The sequence below is a fragment of the Natrix helvetica genome (assembly GCF_964273705.1).
Source record: "Natrix helvetica genome assembly, chromosome: 15".
Lineage (NCBI taxonomy): Eukaryota > Metazoa > Chordata > Lepidosauria > Squamata > Natricidae > Natrix > Natrix helvetica.
Window position 1 is genome coordinate 8,336,838 of NC_138565.1, and position 16,789 is coordinate 8,353,626.

General features: G+C 46.3%; 2 protein-coding genes and 1 long non-coding RNA gene across 6 annotated transcripts in view; 2 read left to right on the forward strand and 1 right to left on the reverse strand.

Annotated features, from left to right (window-relative positions):
- The first annotated feature begins 14 nt into the window (after positions 1 to 14).
- Positions 15 to 1,126, forward strand: LOC309399489. The gene is made up of 2 exons (XR_014176533.1): positions 15 to 121; positions 885 to 1,126. It is a non-coding gene; the product is annotated as an uncharacterized lncRNA (long non-coding RNA).
- Positions 1,127 to 3,979: 2,853 nt separating this feature from the next.
- Positions 3,980 to 16,789, reverse strand: part of LOC309399623 (uncharacterized protein) — a 200,301-nt gene continuing 187,491 nt past the window's right edge. The window contains exons 1-4 of one of the 3 annotated variants that reach the window (XM_081967626.1): positions 7,124 to 7,260; positions 6,838 to 6,916; positions 6,508 to 6,644; positions 3,980 to 6,267 (exon numbers count right to left, since the gene is read on the reverse strand). In XM_081967626.1, the coding sequence (XP_081823752.1) occupies positions 4,462 to 6,267; positions 6,508 to 6,516 (1,815 nt within the window). In that variant the 5' untranslated portion in view covers positions 6,517 to 6,644; positions 6,838 to 6,916; positions 7,124 to 7,260 and the 3' untranslated portion in view covers positions 3,980 to 4,461. Of the gene's footprint in view, positions 6,268 to 6,507; positions 6,917 to 7,123; positions 7,261 to 16,789 lie in introns of those variants that run through there. The other 2 variants (XM_081967627.1, XM_081967628.1) reach the window with 2 other exon arrangements.
- Positions 9,787 to 16,789, forward strand: part of LOC309399624 (uncharacterized protein) — a 30,372-nt gene continuing 23,369 nt past the window's right edge. The window contains exons 1-2 of one of the 2 annotated variants that reach the window (XM_081967629.1): positions 9,787 to 10,042; positions 10,251 to 14,589. In XM_081967629.1, coding sequence (XP_081823755.1) covers positions 10,027 to 10,042; positions 10,251 to 11,929 — 1,695 coding nt within the window. In that variant the 5' untranslated portion in view covers positions 9,787 to 10,026 and the 3' untranslated portion in view covers positions 11,930 to 14,589. Of the gene's footprint in view, positions 10,043 to 10,250; positions 14,590 to 16,789 lie in introns of those variants that run through there. The other variant, XM_081967636.1, reaches the window with a different exon arrangement.

Here is a 16,789-nt window from a genome sequence, read left to right on the forward strand (position 1 = left end):
CCAGAGGGCGCCTGCGCGTTGCCGAGGGTTGTTATGGTCGCCAGGGGAGATGGGCCGAGGGGAACCGTTGAAGTTTGGGGTCCGGTCTGCTTCCCCGCTGCCCGCATCCAGGCAGGGGGAGGTTATGGTGGGGCTTCTGGATCTGTATTTCCCTTCCCTCGTCGGAATGTCTCCCCCTAACAAGATGCATGCCCTTCCTTTAGAAGGACCGCCCCAAAGAGTCCTTCAGCCAATCGCCGCCGACCGGAGCGACCATTCGGCGCCCTCCATTTTCAGTCAGCCAGAGAGCGCCTGCGCAGTGCCGAGTCCCTTCCTAGTCTCGCGCGAAGAGAGGCTGGCGGCGGCGGCTTTCCATTTGATCTCCGCCCCCACTCCCCGCATTCAGGCAGATGGAGGTTGGGGGGACCCTTCTGGGGCTCTGACTTTCCCCGCATCCCGGGGCCCCTTGACTCCCTCTTCCCGCTTCCCCCCCCCAAGGACCGCTTTCCAAATATGCAGGGGGGGAAATCCCCTCCAGGACCCCCCCTTAATATGTGGACCCTCAGCTTCTTCTGGCCTCCAGGAAGTCCCCTTGCAGCCCCTCCCCCAGCTTCTCCCCAGCCCCCCACACTCGCCCCCTCCCTCCCCAAGAAGAGGGGCTGGAGGGCCCCCATCGCCTTGGGGGGCTTTTCCTAGTTGATGCGTCTCCCCAAAGGCTGGAGGGGCTCCTGGTCCTTCTGCTCTCTTGCACTGCAGCTCCTCCTCGGCTGGGAGGCGATCCTGATGGAGCCCCTCCATAAGTCTTTAACCTTGGAGGTCAACCATCTCCCCTATGGCAAGGTTAGACGTGTCTTTCCTTCTTGACTAAGACTTTTTGTTTTGTATGTGTGAACTTGCTTTTTCAGGAACTACACAACAGAGTATTCTGACTGAAGACATCTGCAACTTTCAAGAAACACACCAACCCAGCTGAGAAAGATTAATGTAGCCCATACTATTTGTCCCTTGGGGAATATTTCTAGAATTCCTGTTGTTTAAACTTCAGGAGTAATCAGTGCATTTTATCCTTTCATCATTTCTTTACTGACACTGAATGTATGTACCATTTGACACCCCATCCTTAATAAATGTTTTTGCTTTACTTGGATTATTTGATGGTCTGTATTTCACCTTTGCTTCTGTCAAAGTCTCTCAAATTCAGGTGATCAAGTTCAATACTAAACTTGGTGCCTGAGTGCCTTGGAGATTAAGGCTTGATTTAAAATGCCAGGTAAATGTCTGTATTAGGTGACCAAACCAATTACTAAAGCTGCCCATTCCTCATCTTTTTGCACATAAGGCATATTGTTGGAGGTAGACTGCCTTTGTTAAGGGAAGCTCCACTCATTAACGTAGCTCTGGATGAACTTCCCATTGCATTCCCTTTGTGTTGCCATCTTGTTTTACATTTTGTTCCATCATCCCAGGTGAGCTCCTTTCAGTCTTTCTGCTTCTTTGAGAAACCTTTTTGTCAATCCCAAAGTAATACAGCCATCCAGGAAGGGGGAGGGGGGAATCCTGTCTCCTTTGAACAACTTTGGCCAAAAGAAAATACTTCATAGCTTAATTATTCTGAACCCCCCAAGCCACATGACCCTCTTTTGGCCAAGTTCCAAATGTTGAAGGATCCAGCAGTTAAAGAGACCCAGAAAGTATCCAACTTGGATCCTATCAAAATTGCATGATTTCCTGCTTCCTTTTTCCCACAATGTGTCGAAATGAGAGGAAATTCACTAGCAGGAACCATTGGCAGGAGATTCTCATCCTTAGGTCCTTTTTAACTGGAGACGGTCTCTGTTTGTCCACGAATTCTTATATCCAGGATCAAGAATTTTCCTGCATCAAAGAGAGGCCATTAGTTGCTATTTAAAAACACAGTTGCGAGTCACATAGAGTGAGTTTATTTATCCATTTGGATCCTGCCTTTATTATTTCTGCAACTAAGGCGGAGAAGATATGCAAGAAAAGAAAGGAGAATATTTGTAGCTCAGGGTTGGACTGAGGGGTCTTTGGAGCTCTCTTCCTCATCTCTTCCCTCAACAACCACCCTATGAGATGGTACACAGCTCTATATCTTTCTATATGATGGTGTTGCCTCCCAAGCATTTTACTATCAGGACTCCAGGATGATAAACCACCTTGGAAATAGTTTTTGGATTTCTGTCCCGCAACCATGAAAGAGAAACCAGGATCCTCTCAGGGAAGTTTCAAAGTGGTTTTGACATGGCGAGAGCCTCTCGGCAGAAGCTCCCCTTGGAGATCGGCTGCTCAAAGGGGCTGCAATGGATTGGAGTCACTACGAGATCAAAAAGATTTTCCACTCCAGAATCCATAAGGAAAAACTATCATTGTGGAAACCCTACCTATTAGCACAGAGAGTGGGTGGCTCCTCCAGAAGTTAGGGTAGCGAGGTTAGTTACGTTTCACACTAGGTGACCTCAATGGTCCCAATAAGGAATATAGCAATAGTTGGGTTACTACTTACATAATAATTGTACCTAGGTTTATTGTTGTTTCAGGTCCACCTTTCTTCTGGGGGAGCAAGCCACCTATATTCTACTTCACTCCTACCTGGATAAAGAAAAGGGAGGGGGTGGGATGGAACGCAACCGTTTGGGAGGAATGGCGTTCAAGAATTGTCGCTTCCCGTGAGAAATTACTCCCATCACAAGGACATCCCAACCAGATGTCCAAGCGTAGCTGGGTTCTTCCCATAACAAAATGAACAAAATTTGTTGATGGACATAATGGACCGTGGGTGTCCCATGGGGAAAGGGGGAATGAACTATGCTAAAGGTAGGGGTACCTTTTTACCAAATAATCTCAATTTACTGTGAAATCAGTTGAAACTGATGCAGGGCGTACATTTTGATTTACAAGTAAACTTTCTTCTAACCGAAACAAATTAAAATGGCAGGGAGAGAATGACTGCATGCAGCCTGTGTTGATTTTAAATCGACATTTGATTCCATTTTGAGAGAAATCATTATGAGCTTGGAAAATACAATACAAATAGTTTTTCTCATTCAGCAATTGGATGAAATGTGCTAACCATCCTTTCCAGAAAAGATTCCCAGGGCTGTATTTTGACCTCCATCTTCTTTAAGGAGCAGTTCCACTCCTCAACAGATCAACTGACCATCTCCTACTTAAACCTGCCTCAATCCATGGGCCCCAATGTACCTCTCCTCCTAAAGGCTGAGAATATGGCTAGCATCTCACAAAGCTTTGTCGGCCTTAAAGTGTTTAAGGACTTGCCTTGCCCCTCCACTCAAGAAACTAGAACTCTTGAAACGCTTGGCATTTCAAAAGGAACCTATTGAAAAAGGGATAGCAAGACAAAGAAAGCAGGATCTGAGGATTCCCATGAAATTCCTTCAGGGTAAAACAGCTAGAGACGCCTCCCCTCAGTCCGGTGTAAGAGAAGCCAATCTGTGGGTGTGGTTTTGAGAACTGCAGGCTGAGAAAGTGATAAGAAGTTGTCCTCCGGCATCGCTTGCTGAAGGGTCCCGTGCTGAGTCATAACAGATGGCCCTCAATTGCATCACTCCCCACTTTCATTCCCAAGAAGGAACATCTCAGTACAGGATAAGCAGGAAAAGGGGTATAAAGTGAGGAATGCACCCAGTCCTCCCCCCCCCCCTGCCCAAACCAGAATAGGCATCTATGGGACCTGAGAGTTCCTTGTAGCAGTTTCTGCTGGAAGACAACAGAACCATTGAGAAAATCCAATTGTCTGGGGATGGTCTTACATGACACTGATATTTGGAAAGCCCGTATAGATTATATCAAATAATGACAGGGAGAAACTTTCACACCCACAATAAAGGCCAATTAGCCCTAGATTCAGCCACTCTACACTTGCTCCAATTAGATATCAAGGGGATGTCCTTTTAAAGGGAACTTATTATTGTAGCAAAGAGATTTCCCTCAATGTAAAGAAGGAATTCAGAACACAGAATTAGGTTTCATTTTATACTCCATACAGTAGGAAAAGTACAAAATAGAAGAGTTTATTGCATGAAAGAAATCATCCTGTGCAGTTACAGTTACATAAGAGACATTGACAGTTACATCCCATAATATTAAGTATAACCACTGAAATAAGCATTGCACTAAAAGAACATTCACATGAGAAATGTCATCATGAGTCACGTAAGTCTGTTCCGAAAAAGTACAATTTCAGTCAGTTGAATCATGTACAATTGAAAAAGTCCTTTGTTATTCAACTTGAGAAAGTCCCTCATTTGGCAGTTATTATTTACTCTTCTTAATATATTCTTTACTCATTTGGAGTAAAGAAAAATATTTCCTCCTCTTCGAATTATTAAAAATATCATGAATATTATTATTCTGTTGCTTTTTTGTACATTGAGAGCTCTTGAGGCGAATTCCTAGCTTGTCTATTCACACTTGGCCAAATTAAATATACAATTCAATTCCTCAGATAGTGTGAGTTTTCTCACACTCAGACGTATTTATCATATTTTCCCCATATGAATTCTCCCTTGAGTGGATTCTTTGATGTCTGTTAAGCTGTGCTTTCTGACTAAAGCTCTTTCTACAATGCAGACATGTATGTGGTTTTTCTCCTGTGTGAATTCTTTCGTGTTTATGGAGGCTACCACGCTCAGTAAAACACTTTCCACACTCCAGGCATTTATGTGGTTTTTCTCCTGTGTGAATCATTTGATGTTTATAAAGGACACTCCTCTGACTGAAGCTCTTTCCACACTCCAGGCATTTATGAGGTTTTTCTCCTGTGTGGATCCTTTGATGTCTATACAGAATTCCTCCAGTATTGAAACACTTTCCACATTCTAGGCATTTATGTGTTTTTTCTCCTGTGTGGATTCTTTGATGTCGGCGGAGGTTTGACCGGTCAGTAAAGCTCTTTCCACACTCTAGGCATTTATAAGGCTTTTCTCCTGTGTGGATCCTTTGATGTACATAAAGGCTTTCCCTATGACTGAAGTTCTTTCCACACATCAGGCATGTATGTTTTTTTTCGCCTGAATGGATTTTTTGATGCAGCGAAAGTTGTCTTCTCCGAGTGAAGCTCTTTCCACACTCCAGACATTTATGTGGTTTGTGGATTGTTAGATGTTTTCCAAGGATTTGAATTGTTTTGAAGGATTTTTCACATTGCCCGCATTGGTACTCTTCTTGGAAATGGATTCTTTGATGGGAATAAAGATGTGAACGCTGACTAAATTTCTTTCCACATTCCAGGCATTTATGTGGTTTTTCTTCCCAATGGATACTTTGATGTCTATAAAGGGTGCTCCTCTGACTGAAGCTCTTTCCACACTCCATGCATTTATGAGGTTTCTCTCCTGTGTGAATCCTTTGATGTTTATAAAGGCAGCTCCTCTGACTGAAGCTCTTTCCACATTCCAGGCATTTATGAGGTTTTTCTCCTGTGTGGATCTTTTTATGTTTATAAAGGGTGCTCTTCTGACTGAAGTTCTTTCCACACTCCAGGCATTTATGAGGTTTCTCTCCTGAGTGGATCCTTTGATGTATATAAAGACTGCTCCGCTCACTGAAGCTCTTTCCACACTCCAAGCATTTATGAGGTTTCTCTCCTGAGTGGATCCTTTGGTGTATAGAAAGGCTGCTCCGCTCACTGAAGCTCTTTCCACACTCCAGGCATTTATGAGGTTTCTCTCCTGAATGGATCCTTTGATGTATATAAAGGCTGTTCCACTCACTGAAGCTCTTTCCACACTCCAGGCATTTATGAGGTTTTTCTCCTGTATGGATCCTTTGATGTTTATAAAGGTTGCTCCTCTGACTGAAGCTCTTTCCACACTCCAGGCATTTATGAGGTTTCTCTCCTGTGTGGGTTCTTAGATGGATTTCAAGATGGTCTTTTCTTTTGAAGGATTTTTCACATTCTGAGCATTTGTATCTCTTTTCCCCTGAGTGGATTAAGGGTTTCTCACATTGCTGGTACTCATATTTCTCTTCTTCCTCCTTCTGGGGTCTTCCGAAGGGCCCTCCGGCCTCCAGGATCGTCTCAGGGTCTCTGCCCATTTTTTCCTCCTTGCACCGTCCTCCAGGCAGCCCCCTTTCCCGGGGTCCCCCTGGGCTCATCCCTCCTGCAGCCCCAGAACCCTCCGGCCTTTCCCCGACGTCACCCGGGGAAGCCGCCTCAGGACAGGGCAGGGCTGCTCCGCGGGGTCCGCTTTCCTCCTCCTCTGGGGCGGCGCTTTCTTCCTTTTCCCGCTGGGCTCCTCGGTCCTCCTGTAGGGGAGAGAGAGAGGCGGGTCACAGCTGCGTCCCTTTCCCCGCAGGGGAGGCGCGGGCCAAAGCCTCCGCCTCTCGCGGTCCCTGCGAGCCCTGCCTCCTTCCCATCCTCCCCCCGCCCACGACTAGGCCTCGGCCTCCCAATCTTGCCCGCCTCCCTCAATCTCCTCAGGGCCTCCCCACTCCGGAGAGACCCCCCACCTCGGACTGCGACTCCCAGCATCCCCTGCGCCAAGCCTGCATCATCCGGGCTCTTCAGTCGCCGATTCAGGCAGCTTCCCCGTTCTCCGTTTAGTTCCGCGGGGCCGCTTTCTTCTTCTCTTCCTCCTCTCGGGGCCGCTTTCTTCCTTTCCCCGCCGGGCTCCTCCCTCCTCCTTCAGGGGAGAAAAGAGAGGCGGGTGATGGGTGCGTCCCCTTCCCCGCAGGGGAGGCCTAAGGCCGAAGTCTCCACCTCCTACGATCCTCCTTCACAGGACTCCCCTGTCCGCAGAGACTCTCAGCCTGCGACTCCCAGCAGTCCCCGCGCCCAACCTGCATGCGGTAACTTCCGTCGCCTTAAACACAGACCTTCTTCCGTCGCTCCTCTGATTGCGCCACTCTTCCTCTCCTCCCCTGTCGCTGCCGTTTGTTTCTCCGATTGCGTCACCTGGGAAGAAAACTTTCTCTTCAGGGCCGGTGCATTTTTGCATGAGGCGCCTTCTACGCCATCCCATTGGTCGTGCCCGCTTTGTGACTCCGCCCCTCGCTCCTTACTGGCGTGCCGCCCTCGCCCCTTGGTGTATGGGCTCCTCTCCCCTTTGGCTCCGACCCCTCCCACTTCGGACTGCGACTCCCAGCATCCCATGCGACAAACCTGCATCACCCGGGCTCTTCTGTCGCCGATTCAGGCAGCTTCCCCGTACTCCGTTTAGTTTCCGGAAGTGGAAGCTTCCCTTTCTTTACGCTCTTCCGGGTAGGAAAGCCGAAGCTCCTCCTGTTCCTCTGAAAGGATCGCCCCAAGCAGTCCTCCTGCCAATCACCGCCAGGAGAGATCGGCCGAGGGGAACCGTTGAAGTTTGCGGTCCGGCCTGCTTCCCCGCTGCTCGCATCCAGGTAGGGGGAGGTTATGGTGGGGCTTCTGGGTCTGTATTTCCCTTCCCTCGTCGGAATGTCTCCCCCTAACAAGATGTGGGGGGGGGGCACCATTCCTTTAGAAGGACCGCCTCAAAGAGACCTCCAGCCAATCGCCGCCGACTCCAGAGCGACCAATCGGCGCCCTCCATTTTCAGTCAGCCAGAGAGCGCCTGCGCAGTGCCAAGTCCCTTCCTAGTCTCGCGCGAGAGGCTGGCCGGGGGTGGGTGTCCGTTTGATCTCCGCCCCCACTCCCCGCATTCAGGCAGGTGGAGGTTGTGGGAACCCTTCTGAGGCTCTGACTTTCCCCGCATCCCGGGGCCCTTTGCCTCCCTTTTCCCGCTTCCTCCCCCCCAGACCACTTTGCAAATCTGCAGGGGGGAAATCCCCTCCAGGACCCCCCCCCTTAATATGTGGACCCTCAGCCTCTCAAATAGGGCCCACACTGCAGCACCACCCCAGCCCACATGTGGCCTTCCACAGCCCTCCCCCACCCTGAGACCCCCTGGGCACTGCTGGCAGCCCCACTCGGTCCCCAAAGGTATTGGGCCTGCTTTCCTGTCCTCCTTGGGTCCCATGGCCTCATCCCCATCAGCCGGTCATTGCTCACTTTTATTTATTTATATCCCACCTTTATTATTTTTGCAAGGCGATGGCTATATCCAACACATTCTTTTCCTCATTTCCCCACAAGGACCCTATAAGGTCAGTTGGGCTGAGACGGGGTGGCTGGTTTTGGTCATCTTTCTTCCATGCCCAAGGTGTATAAGAGCTCTGCATCTCTTGCTTTCCGGCCCTGTCCCTTAACCCCTAGACCAAATCTTTTGAGTAAATCTCTTCAGAAAAGAGCCGCTCCAATGCATGGCCTTCGTGACAAGAGGATTTACGCTGCTGTCCTGAAAGCGGGCACCATTCTGAGAGCAGCTGCAATGATTTTTCCCACTCCAAAATGGCAGCCACTTTGTGGACCGCACTCCAGGGCTTCCACTCTATAGGGAAGCTGAGGGCCAAAGCAGCTGCTCTCTTCAAACATCTTCCTCTATTGGGATTCTGGAGATCATATTTGGAACGACTTATGAGCCACAGCCCTGCCTTAATGGAACTTCCCTTCCACATGCAGGGAAGTAGGCAGTGGGGTACCCAAAGGTTCTCCCAGGTGCCCAATATTCTTTCCTTAGGAATACTAATTAGCATTAACTAGATAAATGGGGAAGGAACAGAACGGAGCTGGAAGAGACCTGGGTGGTCAGTTAGTGTCAAAGCCAATTGATCCGGCAAACCCAAGATATGAGACCAGAATATACTTTTATTTCGGTACCAAGGAAGAAGGAACCAGGCTTTGAAAGCCTCCAAGTGCCGATTACAGTTTTACACTCAATTTTTATACTCCAAGGTGAGTCACACACACCACCCTTGCCTCCCCACTAATAATGCCTATAATATTTATTGGTTACCTGAGTTAAAGCCCCCCCCCCCAAGCTTTTACGATTGTTATGCTAAATAGCTAAATCACAGGTCACAGGTATCTTTCAAAGCTTCTAGTTTCATATTCTAGCTATGTAGTTTGGGGGGTTTCCTTGTAAGGGAGCTATTCTTGCATTCAACATCCTGGCTAAGAGGTTTCTGACAGGCAAGTTGTTTCCTTCTCTGGAAGCCCAATGATTCAGAAAACAATTGCAAGAGAGTCCAAGGGTCCAGAATGAGAAGTGAGGAAGGCCCAGGTAAGCACCCAGGAAGGGGGACTAAATTATGATTACACTCAGGTGTCACGAAGAGTATTCCACAAAAGGAAAATAAGGAGAGAAACTACAGAAGTTCCTGAACTACAAAATGGGGGGAAACACATGATTATTCTGAAATCACTTTTATCTTCTTCCCTGAATGATTTGTCCCGTGACCCCCTCCCACAATGTACAAATACGTGTTTTTAACATTTGCAAACTGCCAGGAGTCTCCGGGGATCAGGTGGCCAGGAAATTTAAATAGTATTTATTATAATAGATGGAAGGATGGCTACATTCAAGGCTTCCTTCAGGCTGGCAACCTCGCCCGCCCTTCCTTCCAGCGGGGAGAGGAAGGGGGTCTTGATGCCAGGCGCACCTGGACTGGGGGTGCTGGTGGGGGAGACCCAGCTGCAACCCGCCTTCTCCCCCAGGAGGAAAGGGGGCCACCCGGAGATGCCCACGGGGCTGCTGCAGGCTTAATGGGGCGGAGAAGGGAGCAGCTCCGGGGATGCAGAAAATGTTCCGTCACAGGAAAGCCGAGGCCGGCGAGGGAAACCCCCGTCCGTTCCCGTCCATTGCAGAAACCTTTGGGAATCCCCCAATCGCCTCCCGTCCCAATTTCGCCAAGACGGGCGGAGGGGAGGGGGCGGAGCCAGTGGCGCAAGGGAGAAGCCAAGTGAGAAGAGGGACCCAGACAGGATGAAAACCAGGAAGGCAGCAGCTATAGAGTCGAGCAGGGGGCGTGGTTCCACGCCCGCCCGCCAATGGGATGCCGTAGAACTTTCCCAATGCAAATGACTTGTCCTAGCAGGAAAAGGGCTTTCGTTTTCCTTGCGGAGCTTGTCTGAAAACGGGACGGAGGACGGTCTGGCCCTCACTTCCGGAATCCGAGAAGCGATGGAGTTTTCCGATTCGGGTGCGCATGCGGCCTGATGCAGGTAGGGCACAGGGGACGCCGGGACTTGCAGTTGCGGAGGGTCCTCCTTAGAAGGAAGGCCTGTGAAGGAGGGGAGGCTGCAGCGCCCGTGCCTTAGTTTGGCGGAGGGTCGCTGATAGGGAGGACCGTGGGAGGCAGAGGCTTCGGTCTGGGCCTCCCCTGCGGGGAAAGGAACGCAGCCGTCACCCGCCTCTTTCTTTCCCATGCAGGAGCCTGGCGGGGGAAGGAAAGAAGCGCCGCCGGGGATGAGGAGGAGAGCGGGCCCCGCGGAGCAGCCCTGCCCTGTCCTGAGGCTGCTTCCCCGGGAGATGGCGGGGAAAGGCCGGGAGGCTCCGAGGCTGCAGGAGGGATGAGCCCAGGGGGACCACAGGAAAGGCGGCTGCCGCCTGGAGGGCGATGCAGGAAGGAGGAAACAGCTGGAGACCCCGAGACGGTCCTGGAGGGCAGAGGGTCCTTCGGAAGACCCCGGAATCCCCAAAAGATCCACGAGGGAGGAAGGAAATATCAATGCTTGGAATGTGAGAAATCCTTCAAGAGCAATGGAGATCTTCAGAGACACCAAAGGCTCCACACAGGAGAAAAACCTCATAAATGCCTGGAGTGTGGAAAGAGCTTCAGTCAGAGGAGCCACCTTTATACACATCAAAGGATCCACACAGGAGAAAAACCTCATAAATGCCTGGACTGTGGAAAGAGCTTCAGTCGGAGGGGCAACCTTTATATACATCAAAGTGTCCACACAGGAGAGAAACCTCATAAATGCCTGGAGTGTGGAAAGAGCTTCAGTGTTCGGAGCAGTCTTTATAAACACCAAAGGATCCACACAGGAGAAAAACCTCATAAATGCTTTGAGTGTGGAAAGAGCTTCAGTCAGAGGATCCACCTTTATACACATCAAAGTAGCCACACAGGAGAAAAACCTCATAAATGCCTGGAGTGTGGAAAGAGCTTCAGTCAGAGGAGGAGCCTTTATAGACATCAAAGTAGCCACACAGGAGAAAAACCTCATAAATGTCTGGAGTGTGGAATGAGCTTCAGTCGGAGGAGCGACCTTTATCAACATCAAAGGATCCACTCAGGAGAAAAACCTCATAAATGTCTGGAGTGTGGAAAGAGCTTCAGTCGGAGGAGCGACCTTTATAAACATCAAAGGATCCACTCAGGAGAAAAACCTCATAAATGTCTGGAGTGTGGAAAGAGCTTCAGTCATAGGGGCAACCTTTATCAACATCAAAGGATCCACACAGGAGAAAAACCTCATAAATGCCTGGAGTGTGGACAGAGCTTCAGTCACAGGAGCAGCCTTTATAAACACCAAAGGATCCACACAGGAGAAAAACCTCATAAATGTCTGGAGTGTGGAAAGACCTTCAGTGTGCGGAGCAGTCTTTGTAGACATCAAAGGATCCACACAGGAGAAAAACCTCATAAATGTCTGGAGTGTGGAAAGAGCTTCAGTCTGAGGGGCAACCTTTATCAACATCAAAGGATCCACACAGGAGAAAAACCGCATAAATGCCTGGAGTGTGGAAAGAGCTTCATTCAGAGGAGCAACCTTTATAAACACCAAAGGATCCACACAGGAGAAAAACCTCATAAATGCCTGGAGTGTGGGAAGAACTTCAGTCAGAGTAGCAGGCTTTATAAACACCAAAGGATCCACACAGGAGAAAAGCCTCATAAACGCCTGGAGTGTGGAAAGAGCTTCAGTGTGCAGAGCAGCCTTTATAAACATCAAATGATCCACACAAGAGAGAAACCTCATAAATGCCTGGAGTGTGGAAAGAGCTTCAGTCAGAGGGGTAACCTTTATAAACACCAAAGGATCCACACAGGAGAAAAACCTCATAAATGCCTGGAAGTGTGGAATGAGCTTTATTTGGTGTAATGGCCTCTGTCAACACTAAAGAATTCACACAGGTGAAAAACCTCATAAATGTCTGGAGTCTGGAAAGAGCTTCAGTTTGAGCAGCAGTCTTGATAAAAATCAAAGAATTGAGAGGAAGAGCAAATGTCACGACGATACAATGTGCGGTCTCGACAGTCTGAGACCGCCGTTGATACTTTTATCGCTACACGGTTCACACAGACCTAAACCGTCCCATAGAGATGGTGAACAGGGAGATAAAACCTTGCTGGTCTCAGGGACATTGCAAAGTCCCTGATTGACCCAAGGGAAGCTCTCCAAGCTGGCGGTAAACAGACGGCCCCAGGCTGACAAAGTCGGACACGGCTCTTGAAAGTAGGCAATGAAAGTGAGTCCATCTGGTGAGGTTTTTTCTTTGAGAATGATTGCCCAAAGAAACTTTTTTAAAAAGATAGTCCCTTAAGCAAAGAATAAAGTGGCGAAATTTATCTTTATTGGACTGCCTTAGAAAGTTTTTTTCCTTCTTCTTTGTAACGCTGTTTTGTGGATTGAAGTTATTGTAACGTTTCCTGTTTCTCCTCTTAAGTGAACAAATTGGGGGTTTTTTCCTCCTATTTTCTGCTACTTATTTTTTGGCTTGAACTAAAACCTTTTTTTTAATTCTAACAATTCTTCCTACTACTTCTTACTAAATTCCATTAAAGACATTTAAAGACCTTTGTTTTCCATAAGCTTGAGACAAATAGGAGAAAATCGAATTTGCCACTCGGAAGTCAGAATTTGGTTTTGGGGTTTTTTAAAACAATGTATCCTTTTTTCTCCTTTTTTTTTTGCTCTCACTGACTCTGTAACTGAAGGCTTTGCAGCTTACAATCTGGAGCTCTCTCCCTCTTTTCAAGAGTTTGATGATGATGGAGTTAAGAAGAGAAACAGTTTCATAAATACAAAGTGCGGAGAGAAGTCCATAAAAACATAAATAATAAGAGGACACAACAACTGGCAAAAGAGATAAGACTGTTTTGTTACTGTAAAGATACAGATTGATAATGAATGTTGATGATAAAAAGCTTAATTAATTTTTGGTGATTAATAAGTAGGAATTTTAGTACTTTGTAGATTCTTTGATTGTTTTTAAATGTCTATTCGTTAACAAGTAATTCATTACGATAATAATAATGAAATAACAATCTCAACTAGTAAAAGCAACTTGGATATAAATAGCAAATTGGGACCTAGGAAAAAGATGTATAAATGTTACTAACAAACTTTTGTTTAGATTTTGTTTTAAAGATGTAATCTTTCTTGGGTATGATGAGAGGAGAGGTGATATAAATAGTAAACAATTTTTAGTTACCTTCTATAAAAACGATAATAATAATGAAATAATAATCTTAAATAGTAAAAGCAACTTGGATATAAATTGCAAATTGGGACCTGGGAAAAAGAACTTATAAATTTTATTAACAAATTTTTGTTTAGATTTTGTATAAAGATGTAGTTTTTCTTGGGTCTGATGTGAGGAGATGTGATATATATAGTAAATAATTTTAGTTAACTACAATAATAACAAGGAAACCTTAACGGATAATGTTTAATGAAATCTACATGTTTTGGCATTAGTAAAAGCAATTTAGATACAAGCTCTAAATAGTGAGTTGGGGAAAAAAGAGGGGGGAATACTTAGATATTCCATTTATTGATTTCTTTTTAGAAAATGTTATAAAGGTGTAATGTTACTGGAGATTTATTGAAATTGCTAATGAAAGCCAGTAGGTGGTTGTGTTTTGAAACAAATGATTTCAGATAAAAGCACGTTTAAATAATTTTAGTTAAATGAGAATGGTGGTACATTGATAGTAAAATACATAAATATTTTTGATGTAAAATTCAATATGAAGGAAGTATAAGTAATGATTGTGGTAGAAACGCATGAAATCTATTTGTAACCAATCAACACACTTTCTACAAGATGTAATGGAGGATGATTTTTTTTTATGTGTTTTTGATTAATTAAAACAATAAAAAAAATAAACATCAAAGAATTCACACAGGTGAAAAACCACATAAATGTCTGGGATGTGGAAAGAGCTTCAGTAAAAGGAACAGTCTTAATAACTGTCAAAGAATTCACACAAGTGAAAAACCACATAAATGTCTGGAGTTTGGAAAGAGCTTCAGTGAAAGGAGCAATCTTAATACACATCAAGCAATCCACACAGGTGAAAAACCATATAAACGTCTGGAGTGCGGAAAGAGCTATACTGAGCGTAGAGGCCTCTACCGACACCAAAAAATTCATGTGGGAGAAAAATGATGAACATGCCTGAGTGTGAGAAGATCTTCAGTCCCAGAGTGTGTATCAGGAATTGAATTGAATTGCCTATTTAATTTGGCCAAGTGTGAATAGGCACACAAGGAATTTGTCTTGAGTGCACAAGTTCTCAGTCTACATACAAAGCAACAGAATAATAAATGCCAAATAAGGGACCTTTCCCAGTATTTTTCGGAGTATAAGATGCACCTTTTTCCCTCAAAAAAGAGGCTGAAAATCTGGGTGCATCTTATACACTGACTACAACATTTTTTGCCCCCCCAAACCCTGCCCCCTTCACCAAAATGGCCATGCAGAGCCTGTAGAAGGCTTTCAGAGAGCTCCTGGGGGCCGGGGAGGGGAGAAATGAGTGAAAGCAGGTCGTTCCCCCAGCCCCCAGGAGTACTCTATGAGCCTCCTAAAAGCTATGCATACAAAAAATTTTTGACAAAAATAGGGCCGTTTTGGCAAAAAAATGAGCTATTTTTGCTTGTTTTTTGGGGGGGGGGCATCCCACAGAAGCACTCTACAAGCCACCTAAAGGCTATTCATGCCTTTCTTGGGGGGGGGAAATGGGCCGTTTTTGGGAGTTTTGCAGAGTGCAAAGACTTTTTTTATTTGCCTCTAAAACCTTGGTGCGTCTTATACTCCGAAAAATGTGTTATATTATGGGATGTTACTCTCCATGTATCTGATGTAACTGTAACTGAACAGGATGATTTCTTCCATGCAATCAACTCTTGTTTTCTACGTTTTCTACTATATGGAGTATAAAATGAAACCCGATGTGTGTCCTGGATTCCCTCTTTTCATTGATGGAAATCTCTTTGCTGCAATACTCTAAGAAACTGCCTTTAAGTGGCCATCCCAATCAGTGCCTAATTAGAGCAATTGTGCTGTGGCTGAATCTAGGGCTAATTTGTCGTTTATTGTTCCAGATGTGAAAGTGCTTTTCCCTGTCATTATTTGATGTAATCTATGTGGGTTTTCCAAATGTCAGAACCATGTAAGACCATCCCCAGACATCTGAAACTTTGTCAGTTGGATTCCCTGAATGGTCCCCTTGTCTTCCAGCAGAAACCGCTGCAAGGGACACTCTTAAGGCCAACAAAAGGTTTCTGAGATACCAGCCATAGTCTAAAAGGGCCTCCACCCTTTTACCCTTAAACACCTGACTTTCTCCCAGGCATTGGGGGATCAGGCAATGAGATGTTGTCATGGATTGGCGCCAGAACCTTTTTTTTTTGTTTTTGTCTTTAAAATCGATTTTTGTGTGCTGCACAAAGTTGGTTGAAAGATGGGCAGTTATAAGAATGTTTTAAATGAATGAGTCTCAGTAGGAACCTGTTTGATCTCCCACAAGGTGCAGGGCAGTGGTGAAATTCACATTTTTTACCACCGGTTCTGTAGGAGTGGCTTGGTGGGCATGGCAGGGGAAGGATATTGCAAAATCTCCATTCCCACCCCACTCTAGGGGCCAGCCAGAGACGGCATTTGCCGGTTCTCCGAACTACTCAAAATTTCCGCTACCAGTTCTCCAGAACCTGCTGAATTTCACACCTGGTGTAGAGACTAGGTGTTTCCCAGTTGTCAGGATCGTTAAAGTCCCCCGTTTCTATGCTTCCTGTTCCTCAACTAAATCGGCCTCTGCCCTCCTTAAAACAGCCAGAGGGCGCCTGCTCATGTCCTAGGTCCCACGTGGAGGTGAGGTGAGGGGGGTGTCCGGTCTTCTCCCCTTCCTCCTCCCTACATCCAGGTAGGCAGAGGTTGGGGAGCCCTTCTGGGGCTGCGACTTTCCACTCATCCAAAGTCCCTCTCTAGGCACGGTGGGCAGCCAGGCAGGCGAGAGTTGAACGGGCCACAGATTTAACATTTTAATGTTCTCATCATTTTGTGTTGAATAGCTGAGGTAATTTGATACTGGAGCCCAGTGAGGCTCTCAAGCTGTTTCTCCTGTAGGGAGTATAAAAAGAAACTCGATTCTGTGCCCCGAATTCCCTCTTCATTAATGGAAATCTTTCTGCTGCAATCCTCTAATAAATTGCCTTTAAATGGTCATCCCACTTGGTGCCTAGCGGAAGCAAGTGAGCCCTGGCTGAATCTAGGGCTAATTTGATTGCAAGGAAACGTAATCTAAGACCAGCCAAACTGAGCAGGCCATGCAAAAGCAGCTGTGAGGGCTTCCCTTCCCAGGGGATACATCTCGGGGGTGAATCAGCTGGGGGGGGGCGTCGTGGAGATTGTGCTGTAAAGTGGTCTTAATATCCGCATTTTCCAATATTTTTTGTGCTTTGGACTGGGGTCGATTTTGGACGCCATATAATCTCTAAGGATGCCACCCTATTTTTTGGCATACATTTTAGATTTTTGCCATAAAATTATTCAATTATTACTTTGTAAGTATTTATTTAGATTTGTTTTCCTCAAGATGAATGATTAATTTTCGACTTCAATGTTTATTCTCTTTGATTGACCGAACCCCAATAAAAGTTTGGTAAGTTAACCTTTATTGTCACGTTTTCCTGTGAAGAAAGTGGAACCCATTCAAAAATGAAATTCTGATGCCTGTT